The sequence below is a fragment of the Xyrauchen texanus genome, chromosome 7 (genome assembly GCF_025860055.1).
Source record: "Xyrauchen texanus isolate HMW12.3.18 chromosome 7, RBS_HiC_50CHRs, whole genome shotgun sequence".
Taxonomy (NCBI): Eukaryota; Metazoa; Chordata; class Actinopteri; order Cypriniformes; family Catostomidae; genus Xyrauchen; species Xyrauchen texanus.
The window spans coordinates 1213314-1229366 of NC_068282.1; the positions used below are offsets into that span (position 1 = coordinate 1213314).

The 16053-nt window shown below is 40.9% G+C and overlaps 1 protein-coding gene across 7 annotated transcripts in view; it reads right to left on the reverse strand.

Annotated features, from left to right (window-relative positions):
* Positions 1-711: 711 nt before the first annotated feature.
* Positions 712-16053, reverse strand: part of LOC127646781 (R3H domain-containing protein 2) — a 69737-nt gene continuing 54395 nt past the window's right edge. For all 7 annotated transcript variants that reach the window (XM_052130653.1, XM_052130656.1, XM_052130657.1 and 4 more), the window contains 10 exons: positions 15769-16023; positions 13824-13950; positions 13412-13572; positions 13111-13268; positions 12926-13026; positions 11925-12070; positions 5759-5900; positions 5233-5330; positions 3576-3660; positions 712-2216 (listed from right to left, as the gene is read on the reverse strand). In XM_052130653.1, the coding sequence (XP_051986613.1) occupies positions 1903-2216; positions 3576-3660; positions 5233-5330; positions 5759-5900; positions 11925-12070; positions 12926-13026; positions 13111-13268; positions 13412-13572; positions 13824-13950; positions 15769-16023 (1587 nt within the window). In that variant the 3' untranslated portion in view covers positions 712-1902. The remainder of the gene's footprint in view (positions 2217-3575; positions 3661-5232; positions 5331-5758; positions 5901-11924; positions 12071-12925; positions 13027-13110; positions 13269-13411; positions 13573-13823; positions 13951-15768; positions 16024-16053) is intronic.

Sequence of the window (16053 nt, forward strand, 5' to 3'; positions counted from 1 at the left end):
TAGCCATATTGCTAACATTGCTAACATCTCTCACAGCAGCCCAATAATCTCAGTGACACATAGCTAATATACAGGTTATACATAAAGAGAATCTGGTAAGCATAGCAAGAAGTGAAACTTACCTCGATATGTTTCTTCAAATACGAGGCAGGATTAATGCCGATATCTCGACTGGCTTGAGCAAGTTAAACTCACATGACACAATCATGCATTTGGCCCGTTCAGGTGCGGCCGAGATGTTCAGGTGTCGATGATGAACTGCTGCTTGAGGCATCCTCCACAGCAGCTGGCGCAAGATCTGCAGATGCCGTTCAGGTCTTTTTATGCGCGATTAGATTTGACGGGAGTCGCGAGACTCTTGATGCATAAACATAAAATCAGGACGGGGGAGTAGCGAACACATATGGAGGGAAAATAGCGCCGTACAGTTACAGCACTTAAAATGTACTCAAGTACAAGTAAAAGTAATGCATTTTAAAACTACTTAAAAAAATAAATTAAAAAAAAGTACAATTCCTGGTACAAACTACTCAATTACAGTAACAAGAGTATTTGTAACTCGTTACTTTACATCCCTGTATATATATAAGTCCTACAGTGCCACATTCACACAGATCGTTCTTCACAACTCAAACGGCAGACTCTGGAGGCTTCTTTTAAGTTATCTTTTATATTTTTAAAAACAAACAAAAAGTAACAGATTAAATGGGATTTACAGTAGACATTCGCAATCATTGTGCACATTTAAATACCTTTCTGCACAGCTGTCAACGAAAAATGCAAACACAACGAGGAGAAGAGGAGGATGGGCGGGAAAAGGAGTTCAACTTATCCACGGGAAAAGAATCACTGAATATATCGATTATAATCCTTACATCACTTATATAAATATACTGAACCGAGAAAAGATTTCATCTGAGAGAGGAAATAAAGAGCGCGATACAAGTCCACAACAGCGTTAAGGCCAAACAGAAAGCAGAGGAAGTGACAGAGGAAGAATCGAATGTGAGCACGCGAGAGAGCGTGAAAAAGAGAAAGAGAAAGAGAAAGTGGAGATTTATGGATGGATAGAAAGAACGCACCGTGCATGAATGGAGGGTTTGTAACGGGAATAGTTCACTGGAAACCATTTACTCACCCAAACCCATTTGACATTCTTCAGTGGAGCACAAAAGGGAAATATTTTGAAGAATGTCCTGGCCGCTCTTTGACATATAGTGAAGTGAATGGGGACTGGGACTCTCTAGCTCCAAAATGACACAAAACGTATCCAAAATTGACTACAAATGTAGTACACACAATTTGTGACTTCTGAAGCACTGATATGGATTACAAAACTCGTATAAACCACAAAAATGGCGTCGACGTACAATTCCAATTTCAACTGCTTCTCGCAAATCTCATGCTGCCATATTTGATTTGAGCGAAAGATTTCCGGTGAATCACAAACAAAGCTATCGTGAGACACAAGTTATACGGACTACTCGTGTGCCTGTATATTATTTAATTATATTGGCGTATTTTTATAATTTTGGAGCCCCAATTACTCATTAAATTGAAATGGGAAGCCAGGACACAAAGACAGACCTCGTCCATGGATGAGTGACATAAACGCATAACATCAAATGACGACGTATAAGTGTGGATGTGACCCCGTCATATGGGTTTAGAACAACATGAAGGTGAGTAACTGATTGTTTCGGGTGAACTATTTCGTCGCGTGTGTGTCTGTGAGTGTGTGCGCGTGTCATACAATACACATACAACGCAACACGCTTCTGTGTCATATGTGCTCTTCTGGTCATGATACAAAATAATAAAAAACATCCCTAATGAAGCTCTTCCCTTTGACATCTTCAGCTTCCTCTCCGTCGCTCTCTCTCTCTCTCTCTCTCTCCGCACTCACTGCGAGCTAGCTCTCTCCAGCACGCGCAAGTCATAGTTGTTTTTCGTAGCGCGCAGCTTGAACAAACTGCCGCCGCTGTTGTTGAGTTTGAAGGACGCGCTCTGGGCGGCCATTGTGTTGGGGAACACGGCCACGACGGTGTACAGGTGAGCGGGGTCGTGGTAGTCTCCTCTGGGGCCCCGGGGACACTGCGGGTCCTTCAGCCATTGGATCTTGGCACCGCAGAGCGAGAGCTGGTTGAAAAGCTTCTCGGCTTCTGGACGGGAAATGCCTTCTGGGAGATCGGTCACCTCTAACACTCGACTGACCACTGCGGAGAGATACAGTGAGATTTAGACACAATCGATCAAACTCGAGACACGCACGACTGTCTCTCGTGATCTTAACCCTCCTATGGTATACGGACATTTTTGACCTTCCCAATTTTGGAACGCCCAATTCCCACTGCGCTCTGAGTCCTCGTGGTGTTGTAGTGACTCGCCTTAATCCGGGTGGTGGAGGACGAATCTCAGTTGCCCCCACGTCTGAGACCGTCAATCCGTGCATCTCATCACGTGACTTGTTGAGCGCGTTACCGTGGAGACGTAGCGTGTGTGGAGTCTTCACGCTATTCTCCGCGGCATCCACGCAGAACTCACCACACGCTCCACCGAGAGCGAGAACCACATTATAGCGACCACGAGGAGGTTACCCCATGTGACTCTACCCTCCCTAGCAACCGGGCCAATTTGGTTACCCCATGTGACTCTACCCTCCCTAGCAACCGGGCCAATTTGGTTACCCCATGTGACTCCACCCTCCCTGGCAACCGGGCCAATTTGGTTACCCCATGTGACTCCACCCTCCCTAGCAACCGGGCCAATTTGGTTGCTAAGGAGACCTGACTGGAGTCACTCAGCACGCCCTGGATTTAAACTCACGACTCCAGGTGTGATAGTCAGCGTCAATACTTGCCGAGATACCCAGAACTAGTTGATGTAAATTTGTTTGACATTTTTATGCATTAACTTGAAATAAATGATTGGTATATAAATGTTTATTCTGTGTGTTTGTAACACCATGGTCAGGTTTGATCGAAGCATAATGACATTAACTGCAAAAACTGACACTTCAAATACATTTAAAATGTTAAACTTGTAAAAATAATAGTTTGATCATGTCTAAATATAAATATATATATATAAATGCATATCTTGTGATAAAATATTAAATGATGTCACAATAAATCATCAGAATAAACAGTGTGTGTCTCCAGTCATTTACTGTCTGTTACTGACGTCACATGATCAACTCATTATTTATATTATATTCACCAGATGTGTCCAATTTATGCCTCATTCTCATATTTTATTCATGTTTCATCTTATAGAAGAGTAGATACCAAAAAAAAAAAAAATACAATTTAGCTTAATTATATATGTGAATTAATGTAAAAATGTACATTTTGTACAAGCTTAAAATCCCAAAAGAAATGCATAATTGTATCATTGTTACATCAGGTAAAAAGTATCTTTATCATCATCATTTTGGTAAATAAATGACTGCGAATATCAAAGGGAGGTCCATTTTTCTATCCATAGGAGAGTTAAAATAACGTGATGTAAAAGGCCTGATCAGTAACCACCGCAGCCGTCATCTGAAGCGTGTGTGTTTATAAAGAGCGTCTTACCCACGTCAGTGGTTCCCAGATCTGTGGAGGCAGATTTGAGTGTTTGTCTTTTACCGCGAGCACCGTGTTTCATCACTGACTGACTCTGAGATAACACACAGATAAACACAACGTGTGGCGGGTTACTAATACAGATTCACATGCATGCATGTGACAGACACTTTCATCCAAAGCATTCAGGGTTTACATGTTGGGAATCGAACCCATGACCTTGGCGTTGCGAGCGCCATGCTCAACCAGGAACCCATTTGGGTGTTTTTCAGTTATGAGGTCTATTTTGCTTCCCATTTAACACCGTTGAACCTTCTTTCTTGGTACATTATGAAAATATTGATTTTACAAATTGTATTATTATAATTTGTTTTTAGAATTCGGACAAATTTGAGCTTTATTTTCTCATTAAAATTCCACATTCCATCAAAAAAATATGAAATCTTGAAATTGCATATTGCAATGTTGTTCCTGAATTGCTTTAATATTTTAATTGCACGAAAAACATTACAAATATAATTAATCACAGTGTCCAAAAACATCTCCAAACAAATAAAAGATAATAATTGTACATAAGAACTAATTACACATGCAAACACAACAATGACTAAAGGTTTGCATAGCATGCAGACATGATTTTAGTCATGAGATTTCACAGAATGAGTTTCATTCTGTGTCATTTGAGTCATCATTGAGTCTGTGTCGTGTATTTGGCGCCATCTCCTGGTGGTCATATGTAACATTGTGCTTCATGTGGATTATCTAATGATCTATACATCTGATTATCTTGTGTGTGGACTCGATTGAAAGATAATCACAGACTCTAAATAATCATATGTGAGATTTTATGTTCCATTTATTTTTTGTAAAGTTATAAGCACAAACGCCTGAAATATGCAACACCAACATGATTGTCAAATACATATATTTAGCTGTTACTTGCTATAGTTTCATCTGTGAGTAAAACAAATAGTCAGGTTGTATTTTACTCTTCTAGAGCTTTCCAACAACATATGACACATGGATATGATGATTTTATTGATTGCAATAATATGTGCAGTGCAACATTTTTAATAAATGATTAAAACAGACACTTCTGATTTATCTGCAGATTTTAAAGCTCTTGTTCAGTTTGGGTCATAATATCTACATGCATTAGAAAGTAGAGATTATAAACTTTCAAATGAAACATTTTGTGTTCAAGACTGTTGTTATTCTCATGGGCCCATCTGAGCTTAAAGGGTTTAGAAACATTCAAATAAAGATTGCTTGCTCAAATGGAAACACTCTGTTATGCAACTTATCTTCTGGTGAACAACACAAGCACTCTATCAAAGCACTTGACATGGTGAATTATTAAATGTTACTTTGAAAGTTCGGCTACACTGATTTATACATTTGGACAACATTTGACTGAACAGTACACGCGCGCGCACACACAGAGACAGACACGCGCGCACACACGCGCACACGCATACACGCGCACGAACACAGACAGACAGACACGCACACACAGACAGACACGCGCACACGCACAGACAGACACGCGCACAGACAGACACACACACAGACGCGTGTGCACGCACAGACAAGCACATACAGACACGTGCGCACGCACGCACAAACACACGTGCACACATGCGCACACACACACACACGGCTGTACCTGATGGGAGCTGTATGAGGACTGGTTGTGGTTGTGCATGATGGTTGGTGGACACAGACTGTACTGGAGCGGCTGGCCCAGTAAAGAGTATCTCCCATCTGCACACACACACATATACAGGATCAACTCAGGTCATGTGACTCCCGCACTGTGATGTCATATGTGTTTGTAAATAACTCCTGCTAGTAATTGTTCTGCACACCACACTAAAGCCACAATTCCTCTTTCATGTTAATCAGTCATGCGTCCACAGGAAACTTTCATTTGTTCACAATCCTGATCGCTAGTAACGCTAATAATAACAACTTTATTTGTGTCACATTTCAAGCACATAAAAACACATACAGAGCTAATTAATAAATAAGAGATACAAGAAACGTCATAAATACAATTAGAGATGGTCATTTTCCAACTAGTCAAATATTTTGTAATTATTGATGACTTAAAAATGTACTGGACACAGTTCAGAAAGGACATGATGTCTTATATGATCCCTCTTATAGAATGCATATGAGTGTATATGTACCTTGTGCTGACCCGCCGGGTCGAGGGAACTGTGAAATGAGAGGAAGAGGGCCGAGACCGGGACACACACTGTTTACACTGCCAGACGGAGAGGGAGCCGGAGATTGTGTAGGAGACGCCAGTGGACTGTTCAGAGTATTGACCTACACACACACACACACACACACACACACACACACACGTTAATTGTTTTCACGTGCGGTTTAGAGGCGAATAAATCAGAGATAAACCCCTTAGAGTTGTGCCACTGTATATCCACACACATGGTTCCTTTATCTGAGACTTTTCCTCCATTTGCCATCTAAATATATAAAATGGGGTTTGATTCAATAAATGTAAGTGGCTGTAAAATTAAAATAAAAAAGCAACACCTTTGGTCTTTCGTAGTCAAAATTGACCGACCATTGAACATTAATGGGAAAGACCAAAAAAAGAGCAATTGTTTTTATCTGTCAAATAAATAATAAATCAGCCACAATGCAGAAATAAAATACAGAAATTACAGAGTGAGACTCTAAAACATCCTCAGTGCAAAACACAAACACACACACACACACACACACACACACACACACACACACACACACACTCGCTCGTGCACGCAAACACAAACTCACGCACGCGCACATGCACACACACGCACACAAACTCACGCATGCACGCACACACACTCATACACTCGCGTATGGAACGCCAGGCAGTTCAAATATACGCGAATTTTAACACGTAGACAACGCGTAGACAACGCGTCAACAACACGTTGTTTGCACGTTGTTAACGTGTTGTCTACGCGTTGTCTACGTGTTAACTTTTCACGCGTTGTTTACGTGTTGTTTACGTGTTGTTAACGCGTTGACAACGTGTTGTTAACACGTTAACAACGTGTAAACAACGTGTTGATTTCATGTGATTCTGAGCCATTTGGCCACTTGTCCAGTTTGAAGGGGTGAGTGTTGCACTTTTCCATTGGCTGCTGAGTTGTAGGGTTAAACCATTTCTGTAAGCCTGGGGGGTTTGCCTGCCACTATTTAACATACTAAGATCCTCTAATTTCTTGGTCCTTTTCTTCCTTTTGTGTGTAGCCTATACAAATGTAATATTAGGATTGCAGTTTTAACACTTTACAATTTATTTTAAGTTATAAATTATTTACATAAAGACAAATTGCCTCCTTATGCTTCACTACTGATATTCTTGCTTTACACCATTCAACAATTGTGTTGCTGCAAAGTTACAGTGGTACTCACTAAATGATGGTTTAGGATACAAACCATTGTAATAAATGTATTTGGAAAACATGAAATTTTACTCTTTGAACATTTTTATTGAATGTAGGTTATGACCAGCAGGGGGGCATACCAGACTAGCCTATACCCTTAAGATATAGTGAGAGAGTGAGTGAGTGACTGAAAGATATAGTGAATGAGTGAGTGAGTGAGTGAGTGAGTGAGTGAGTGAGTGAGTGAGTGACTGAAAGAGATATTAAGTGATGAGTGTGTGTGTGTGAGTGAACCAAACAGAGTTAAGTTAACAGAAAATAAATTGATTAGCCTATATTGGAATCCTTGATTTCACACATCCTCACATTCAAACGGGAAGCAGAACCACCCCATCACATCCCTTACCACCACGTCACAATAAAACATGTGATGGGGTGGTAAATTTCATCCCAAAATGGCTGCAGATCTCACATGTGGTCAAGTTCCTCACATAGCATAAATGCATTCAATCTGAAATATAATTTTCTTTGCATTAATAATGTAAAAAATGTCATAAATAACAGTTTTCCCTATCTATTTTTTATGACGGGGTGGTTGGTTTGAGCTTGATGGACACTGCCTAACATGAAAAAGCAACAAATAAACAAAGTAAAAGAATGTCAGTACTTGGCTGCTTTTGTTTGTGGTGGCTACAAGGCTCAAATGATGTAATTTCCACTTTGTGATGTGATTTAAAGCAACGGTACATTATTTATAGATAAAACAATTAGTGTGACGGGTGGTAAGTCAAACTGAGGGACGCACACAAATCATAAAATATTTACCAAAAAATAATATTTATTTTAAATAAATATATTTTATATATACAGGAACACACATAAAATCCTGAAAATAATAAACGTTTGAAAAAAATGTATAACTTATTTGGTGATATTTTAGATGCACGTGTCATGTTGGTCAACACGGACATGTGAAATTGGCTATGTACTAATGAAAAATGATTAAAAATAGTATGTTACTCTTTAAGAATTGTATTTTTATCATATATCATGTTAACAAGAACACATCATTTAATAACTAAGCTTTGGAAACACACTTTGGGACATTTTTTGTGCCTTATGCATCTCATCAAACGTTGCGGACACAAATGGCAGCTGTTTCATGGGATAACTATTTTACACAGTTATGTTTTTAACACTAATAGACACCTCCTGACCTTAGGTTCTCAGTTGAATATGATCATAATCGTTTGTCTTTTTTGGATATGTGGATCGAATTATGCAGTGGCAGCCTTATATCAAAAATAAACAGATAAGACTACAATCTGCCTAGCCAGCAGTGCTCATCGAGCTCTGGAATATGGTTTACCCAAGAGCTCAGATGTCATTCTAATGAGGAACTAATTGATAAAGCTGCTGCAATGAAAAATAAAGCTTTCGGGACAGAGCCTACACTTTACAGTGTGTTGATGAGGCTTACCAAGGTGCATTTAAATTCTAGTTTGATCTTTTACAAAAAAGTGTCAAATAGGGTAAAAGTTACTCTGTCAGAACACTATTCTTAAACACTGGACTATTTTTTGCCTCTGATACGGCATAAGCATTAGCATACCCAGCATTTTAATGATCCTCCCTCTTTGTCTATAGAAGAGGTCCTAACTTATGCAACAAGCTGGTGCAGGGCTAACATTAAGGCAGGTCCTAAACAGAATATTTTAGCTCCTCTAAAAGATGGGAATAATCCATCTGGCAATTGTGCCCAGTGCCAAACAACAAGGGAAAATCCTCAATGTGGATTTTGATATGTGTTGTGCTGTAATCCAAGATGTTTCTTTTCTTCATCTCTCATGTACAGTTTAGGGTCTATGGTTTGTGGTGCCCCTCACCTGATATCTCTCCATTAGCCCTTTGTTCTGAGATGCTTTTTACTTATAGATCTGGGGACTTCTGATTTATGATGGCTCAAGCCTGATCCCTCTCAAATCCCCATTTAATTTGTGATTAGATTGTATTGTACTATTATCATGGGCAAGTAAGGCTTCTAATGGCATGCATCACAGTACGCCATTCAGTACTCAAAACCTCAATCCCAGGAAGTGGAGCCTCTGTCTTCAGAGTTTGCACATAGACTTACAGTCTATTGGCGTGCACAGATGTGTTGGTACTGCCAGTGACTGGAATGTGATTGGTTATTTCTGCCTGTCTATCCAGTGTTGAGTTATGTATGCCCTGATGAAGGTCTGTTAGACCGAAAGCTTAACAAACTGATACACTGCATAGATTTAAGTGTGCTGATATCTCTTTTATCAGTTTGGACTCATTGATGCTTCCAGCACCTTAGCAAAAATTAAGCCAGGTGGAGGAGTGGTCATCTTGTTTTATTTCTGTCTCTGATAATAAAACAGAGTGAAAAGACATGGATTGATTTATTAAAGTGCAATTTAAACTTTTATTTTGTATTTATATAGTTATTTATGACTGATATAGTGTATGGATTTGATGGCTGTTGTCAAGGCTTTTAGGCTTGGAGACACTTCAAGATGGATTTACTTTCAACATGCTTAATACACGGCATAGTTTCTGTCTTACAGGTTCTCACTAATATAAGCTTCAAAATACATAAGACTTGATGCACTGGATTTTTCATTCCCCCAGTATCTCCAATATGCCGCATTCGCTCATTCATACTAAACAAAAACTTGCAGCATAATCCCACAACCATACTTTCACATAGTGATGCGGTTTTCCGGAACCAGCTGTGTGACAGAAAAAGACCCAACAGACACAACACCAGCATGCCGGCTGTGGCTTTTCACACACACATTGTTCCATCTCTGTTACTACTCATGTTCCTGGCACAAAGGTGGATCAAATCAGACCCCCCTTTCACGCTCCGTACCTTTCATATAGCGAGACAATACTCCCAGAAAATAATGCAGTGTGAAAACAGCTATGGATAGCCAGACTCATGATTTAATTCCCAAAAAATTAGATGAGAAGTCTGATGATATTTAACAAGGGCCATCAGACCATTTGCACAATATTGGGCACAATTAAAACTGTTGAACCACATTAATATATATAATGTATTATGTATAAATAGGCTGTAACTGGCTAAACACTTACTTCTCAGGTTTTAGGCTTTAATAAGAATTTTAAGCATGACCTAGGAGTTTGGCACAGTAGTGTACATCTGCTGTCAGGACAGTCAAATCAGTTACTATCTGACCTAATTACAAACTTTCATTCTAATCTCGACAGTCTTTGGAAGGCTGTATATTTCATCAAAATGGGTAATATCGCATGTGTACATATGTCTGAGTGCTTAATATCTAAACAAAAGAAGTCCGTTTAGGTTTTAACAAGCCCCATAATTAGTCACAATGTGCCCTCTGCTGGTCAAAGCCCTACATTAAATTAAAATGCTGAAAAAGGTTCATGTTGTTTTCCAAAGACATATACAGTATTTATTACAATGGTCTGTATCTTACACCAACATTAAATGAGTACCACTGCTGTTAGTTTTTCACCGCACAACTGTTAATGTTTTTTAAGATATAAAACTAAAGTTTATGAATGGTGTAAAAAGGATGAATTCCCTCTAATGTGTTTGTTTACCAAAATAGGCAGTAAAGGAGCAAAAGGGGCAATTTATCTTGATGAAAATAATAATAATAATTTATTTTAAGTCCTAAAACTGCAATCCTAATATTACATTTGTATAGGCTACACACAAAAGGAAGAAAAGGACCAAGAAATTAGAGGATCTTAGTATGTTAAATAGTGGCAGGCAAACCCCCAGGCTTACAGAAATGGTTTAACCCTACAACTCAGCAGCCAGTGGAAAAGTGCAACTCTCACCCCTTCAAACTGGACAAGTGGCCAAATGGCTCAGAATCACATGAAATCAACATGTTGTTTACGCGTTGTTAACACGTTGACAACACGTTAACAACACGTAAACAACACGTGAAAAGTTAACATGTAGACAACGCGTAGACAACACGTTAACAACGTGCAAACAACGTGTTGTTGACGTGTTGTCTACGCGTTGTCTACGTGTTAAAATTCGCGTATATTTGAACTGCCTGGCGTTCCATACTCGCGCGCGCACACAAACACGTACGCATGCACACGCGCGCGCGCGCGAACACACACTCGCTCGTGCACGCAAACACACGCACACACACTCGCGCACGCAAACACACAAACTCACGCATGCATGCACGCACACACATAGACAATCGCGCGCGCGCACACAAACACGCACGCATGCACACACACGCGCGCGCACACACATTCGCTCACTCGTGCGCTAGCACGCAAACACACACATGCATGCAAACACACATGCATGCACACACACACACACACACACTACATTTTTACAATAGAAAGTTTGAAATGGTTAAATGTTTCCTCTGATTCTTCCTTTTTATTAATTTTCAGAATTTTGCAGTTCATTTCTGTTTGTTGATGTTATTCTGATTTACTTTGAGTTATTACAGCTGCATGTTTGTAATAAATGATTGGTATATAAATGTTTATTCTGTGTGTTTGTAACATCATGGTCAGGTTTGATCGCAGCATAATGACATTAACTGCAACAACACTTCAAATCAACTCAAGATAATAATAGTTTGATCATGTCTAAATATAAATATATATATATAAATGCATATCTTGTGATAAAATATTAAATGATGTCACAATAAATCATCAGAATAAACAGTGTGTGTCTCCAGTCACTTACTGTCTGTTACTGACGTCACATGATCAACTCATTATTTATATTATATTCACCAGATGTGTCCAATTTATGCCTCATTCTCATATTTTATTCATGTTTCAGCAAACTGGTATAAACTTGCACCCCTGGACATTGTATAAAGCCAACCAAATGAATCTGAATAACCTCTTGGTCCAATAGTCACAGGGTTACAGATACCTGCGGGTCGGGTTTGCTGGCTCTTTGCTCCATGCTGTAGTATTTGCAGGGGTTCCACTGCACCAGTGGAGGATTCTGGGTCGGCTGCGGCCCATTTGGAACGCTGAGCTGCATCACCATGACGCTAGTGCCGGGAGGCGGGACCCCTAAAACACAAACATGTCAGTCAATACCCTAAAACATTGTATCAGTCTAATAACAGCACTCTTCTGTGAATGCTTACCCAATGCATAAATAATAACTGAATGACACAATGGTTGATATAAAGATTAAAGAGACAGCGTACCCATTTACTCACCCTCATGCCATCCCAGATGTGCATGACTTTCTTTCTTCTGCTGAACAGAAATAAAGATTTTTAGCAGAATATTTCAGCTCAGTAGGTCCATACAATGTAAGTGAATGATGACCAGAACTTTGAAGCTTAAAAAAGCACATAAAGGCAGCATAAAAGTAATCTGTGTGTTTTAATCCATGCCTTCATAAGAGATATGATAGGTGTGGGTGACCGAACAGATCAATATAAAATAACTTTTTTACTATAAATTCTACTTCCCGCCGAGTAGGTGGCGATATGCATGACGACTGTGGATTTATAGTAAAAAAGGACATAAATATTGAACTTTCTCACCCACACCTATCATATCTCTTCTGAAGGCATGGATTAAACCACTGGAGTCTGACGGATTACTTTAATGCTGCCTTTATGTGCTTTTTTAAGCTTCAAAGTTCTGGTCACCATTCACTTACATTGTATGGACAAACAGAGCTGAGATATTCTCTAAAAATATTAATTTGTGTTCTGCTGAAAAAAGAAAGTCATGCACATCTGGGATGGCATGAGGGCGAGTAAATGATGAGAGAATGTTCATTTTTGGGTGTACTGTCCCTTTAATGCACGAGTAATTGTTTAGTATAGACAGTATAGATATTTAGCTATTGGACTGGTGCTACACTGCCATTTACTGGCGCAGAATGGGTCATGTTTTGTTCTCTGGTACCTGAATACTGCTGCTGTATTTGTTGCTGGCTGCAGGGAGAGGCAGACTGGGTCAGCTGGTACTGATCAGAACTGGGCGGCTGCAGATAACCCACAGACGGACTGAAACACAGAAATGATCATTAATAAACAGTTGACTACCAACACAGATGGCGTACAGGTGATGTGGAGTGTATGTGTGTTTACCTTGTGCTGTTCTGTTGTGTGGGGGTCAGTACGCCGTAATAAACGGGCATGGGCGCAGCAGTTGGCATGGCTCCATGTACTGACTGGCTAGCGGGCACCATGACAGGCTGCTGGAATTGCTGCTGAACCACAGACTGGCTCTCATTGGCAACAGGCACCTGGAACAAGTTCTCAGGCTTAGAAAGGTTTTATGTTTTTTAACTACGGGCACGGGCAAAATAAAGAACTGTTGATGAAACTTTACTTTTATACTTCAGAAGTAAAAGTGCCTGAAGAAACGACCAGATTCATAAACGCACACCTGATAAGAGGGCATAGGCGGGTATGTGACCATCATTCCTGGCATCTGTCCGTTCATGCCCGTGTGCTGCGTGTTCATCATACTGGCGCTCTGTGGTGGCTGAACTCCCATCATGCTCTGGTACGCAGGCTGCTGATTGGACATCATGGGCTGTAGAGGAGCTGATCGTGCAAAAAAAACAAAAACATGATGAACTTCATGTACTCGCCGTACGGGGGCGTCTCAGTGTGAAGTACAAATTAAAATGTAATACGAGACAAATTTAAGAAACCATTAAAATGCCAACAGATCCGAGTCCTCTTATAACCTGAAAGAGAGACTACACTTTAAGTCAGTGGTTTTAAACTGGTCATGAGTTAAACACAACCCAGTTGAGGAGCTCTGAACTAAAGCATCGACAGATGACACTGACCGGAGGACTGCGCTGGCGGGGGGAGAGGCTGAGAGCGCTGTGTGTACGACACCTGGTGAGATATGGACCGGTACTGCTGCCCTGAATTAGGATACTGTCCACCTGTAGAATAATACTGCACCTGGATCTGAGCGAGAGAGAGAGAGAGAGAGAGATATTAAGAGTTTGCTGACATTAACATCATACTGCACATCATAATCTGTGATACCTCCTACACTGCGTTCCCGCTCAACAAGTTTTGCGTTTCCGGTCAAACCGTTTTACATTCCAGCTCAACAAGTTTTGCGTTCCAGCTCAATACGTTTTTTTGCGTTCCCAGTCAATACGTTTTGCTTTGCGTTCCAGCTCAATACGTTTTTTTGCGTTCCAGCTCAATACGTTTTGCGTTCCAGCTCAATACGTTTTGCTTTGCGTTCCAGCTCAATACGTTTTGCTTTGCGTTCCCGCTCAATACGTTTTCTTTTGCGTTCCCAGTCAATACGTTTTGCTTTGCGTTCCAGCTCAATACGTTTTGCGTTCCCAGTCAATACGTTTTGCTTTGCGTTCCAGCTCAATACATTTTGTTTTGCGTTCCAGCTCAATACGTTTTCTTTTGCGTTCCCAGTCAATACGTTTTGCTTTGCGTTCCAGCTCAATACGTTTTGCGTTCCCAGTCAATACGTTTTGCTTTGCGTTCCAGCTCAATACATTTTGCTTTGCGTTCCAGCTCAATACGTTTTGTTTTGCGTTCCAGCTCAATACGTTTTGCGTTCCAGCTCAATACGTTTTGTTTTGCGTTCCAGCTCAATACATTTTGCGTTCCAGCTCAATATGTTTTGTTTTGCGTTCCAGCTCAACAAGTTTTGCGTTCCAGCTCAGCAAGTTCTGCATTCTGGGGGGGGGGTTATTATATAAAAATTGTAGGCTGTATTATTAATAACTTTGGTTATTATTATTTTTATTACCAAAGTTTTCCTGTATTATGTTTTTCTATGAATATCAAGGTCAAAATATGTTTTCTGTAGTAAAAAGAAAAAGTGCATTGCATTATGGGATACAGCATTGGCAGGGCACATGGCACTTTCCTGCTAAAAGAGGGCACTGCCATCAGGGAATACCATTGCCATGAAAGGGTGTACCTGGCATGCAACAATGTTTAGGTAGGTGACACGTGTCAAATTGACGTCCACATGAATGGCCGAACCCAGGGTTGCCCAGAGCATCACAGTCCCTCTATCGGCTTGTCATCTTCCCACAGTGCATCCTGGTGCCATCACTTCCCCAGGTAAACGGTACAAGCGTACACGGCCGCCACGTGCTCGTATCCCCATCGTTATAATTTTATGTGACTTGTGCCAAAGTAGACCTTCTGTCAGTTCGGGCAAGATGGGACAGCCTTCGTTGCCTTCGTGCATCGATGAGCCTCTGGCGCCTAACAACCTGTCACCGGTTTGTGGTTTGCACAAGCCTTGCCGTTTTAGAGATGCTCTGACCCAGTCATTTGCCATAACAATTTGTCCCTTGTCAAAGTCGCTCAGGTACTCCTGCCCATTTCTCCCGCATTCAACACGTCGACTACGAGAACTGATTGTTCACTTACCATCTAATCTACCCAGACATCGACATGTGGCCTTGTTAGGAGATGATCAACGTTATTCGAGTGGTCATAATGTTTTGGCTCATCAGTGTATATTGTTACATGCATAATTTGTACCATATACAAGTATTTCCATTGATATGTAGAGTAAGTGCTAAAACGGTACTGTCTCTTTAAGAACAGTGGCAGTTCAGAGAGTGTCTCACAGAAGTGTTTTAGTTGAGCTCACAACAACGAGAGTTCTAGTGCGTGGTAGCTCCGCCCACTGTGAAATCTCATTGGTTAAACACCCATGGATTGTGCTCTGATTGGATGCATGAGCGAGGACAGATAACTAAGTGGAAACGTGTCACTATTAGTGTGTCGTACCTGCTGAGGAGGTGGAGGTGCCTGCATGTAACCCTGTGCAGGTGGCGCTGTCTGCAAGATTGGCTGTGTGGGTGGGGGCGGGGGTGGAGGAGGGTGCGAGTGGGGTACAGGGGGCTGGTATCCAGACGGCGGTGGGGGGATGATGTAACTGGGTTGGGGTGGAGGGTGCTGGTACAGGCCGGGCGGCTCTGGAGCTTCACTGGAGCCCTGACGACTCAAAGACATCTGCCCGAAACCAGGAGTCAATTCATCTCCCTATAGAGACAGACAAACAATCATTGGGTG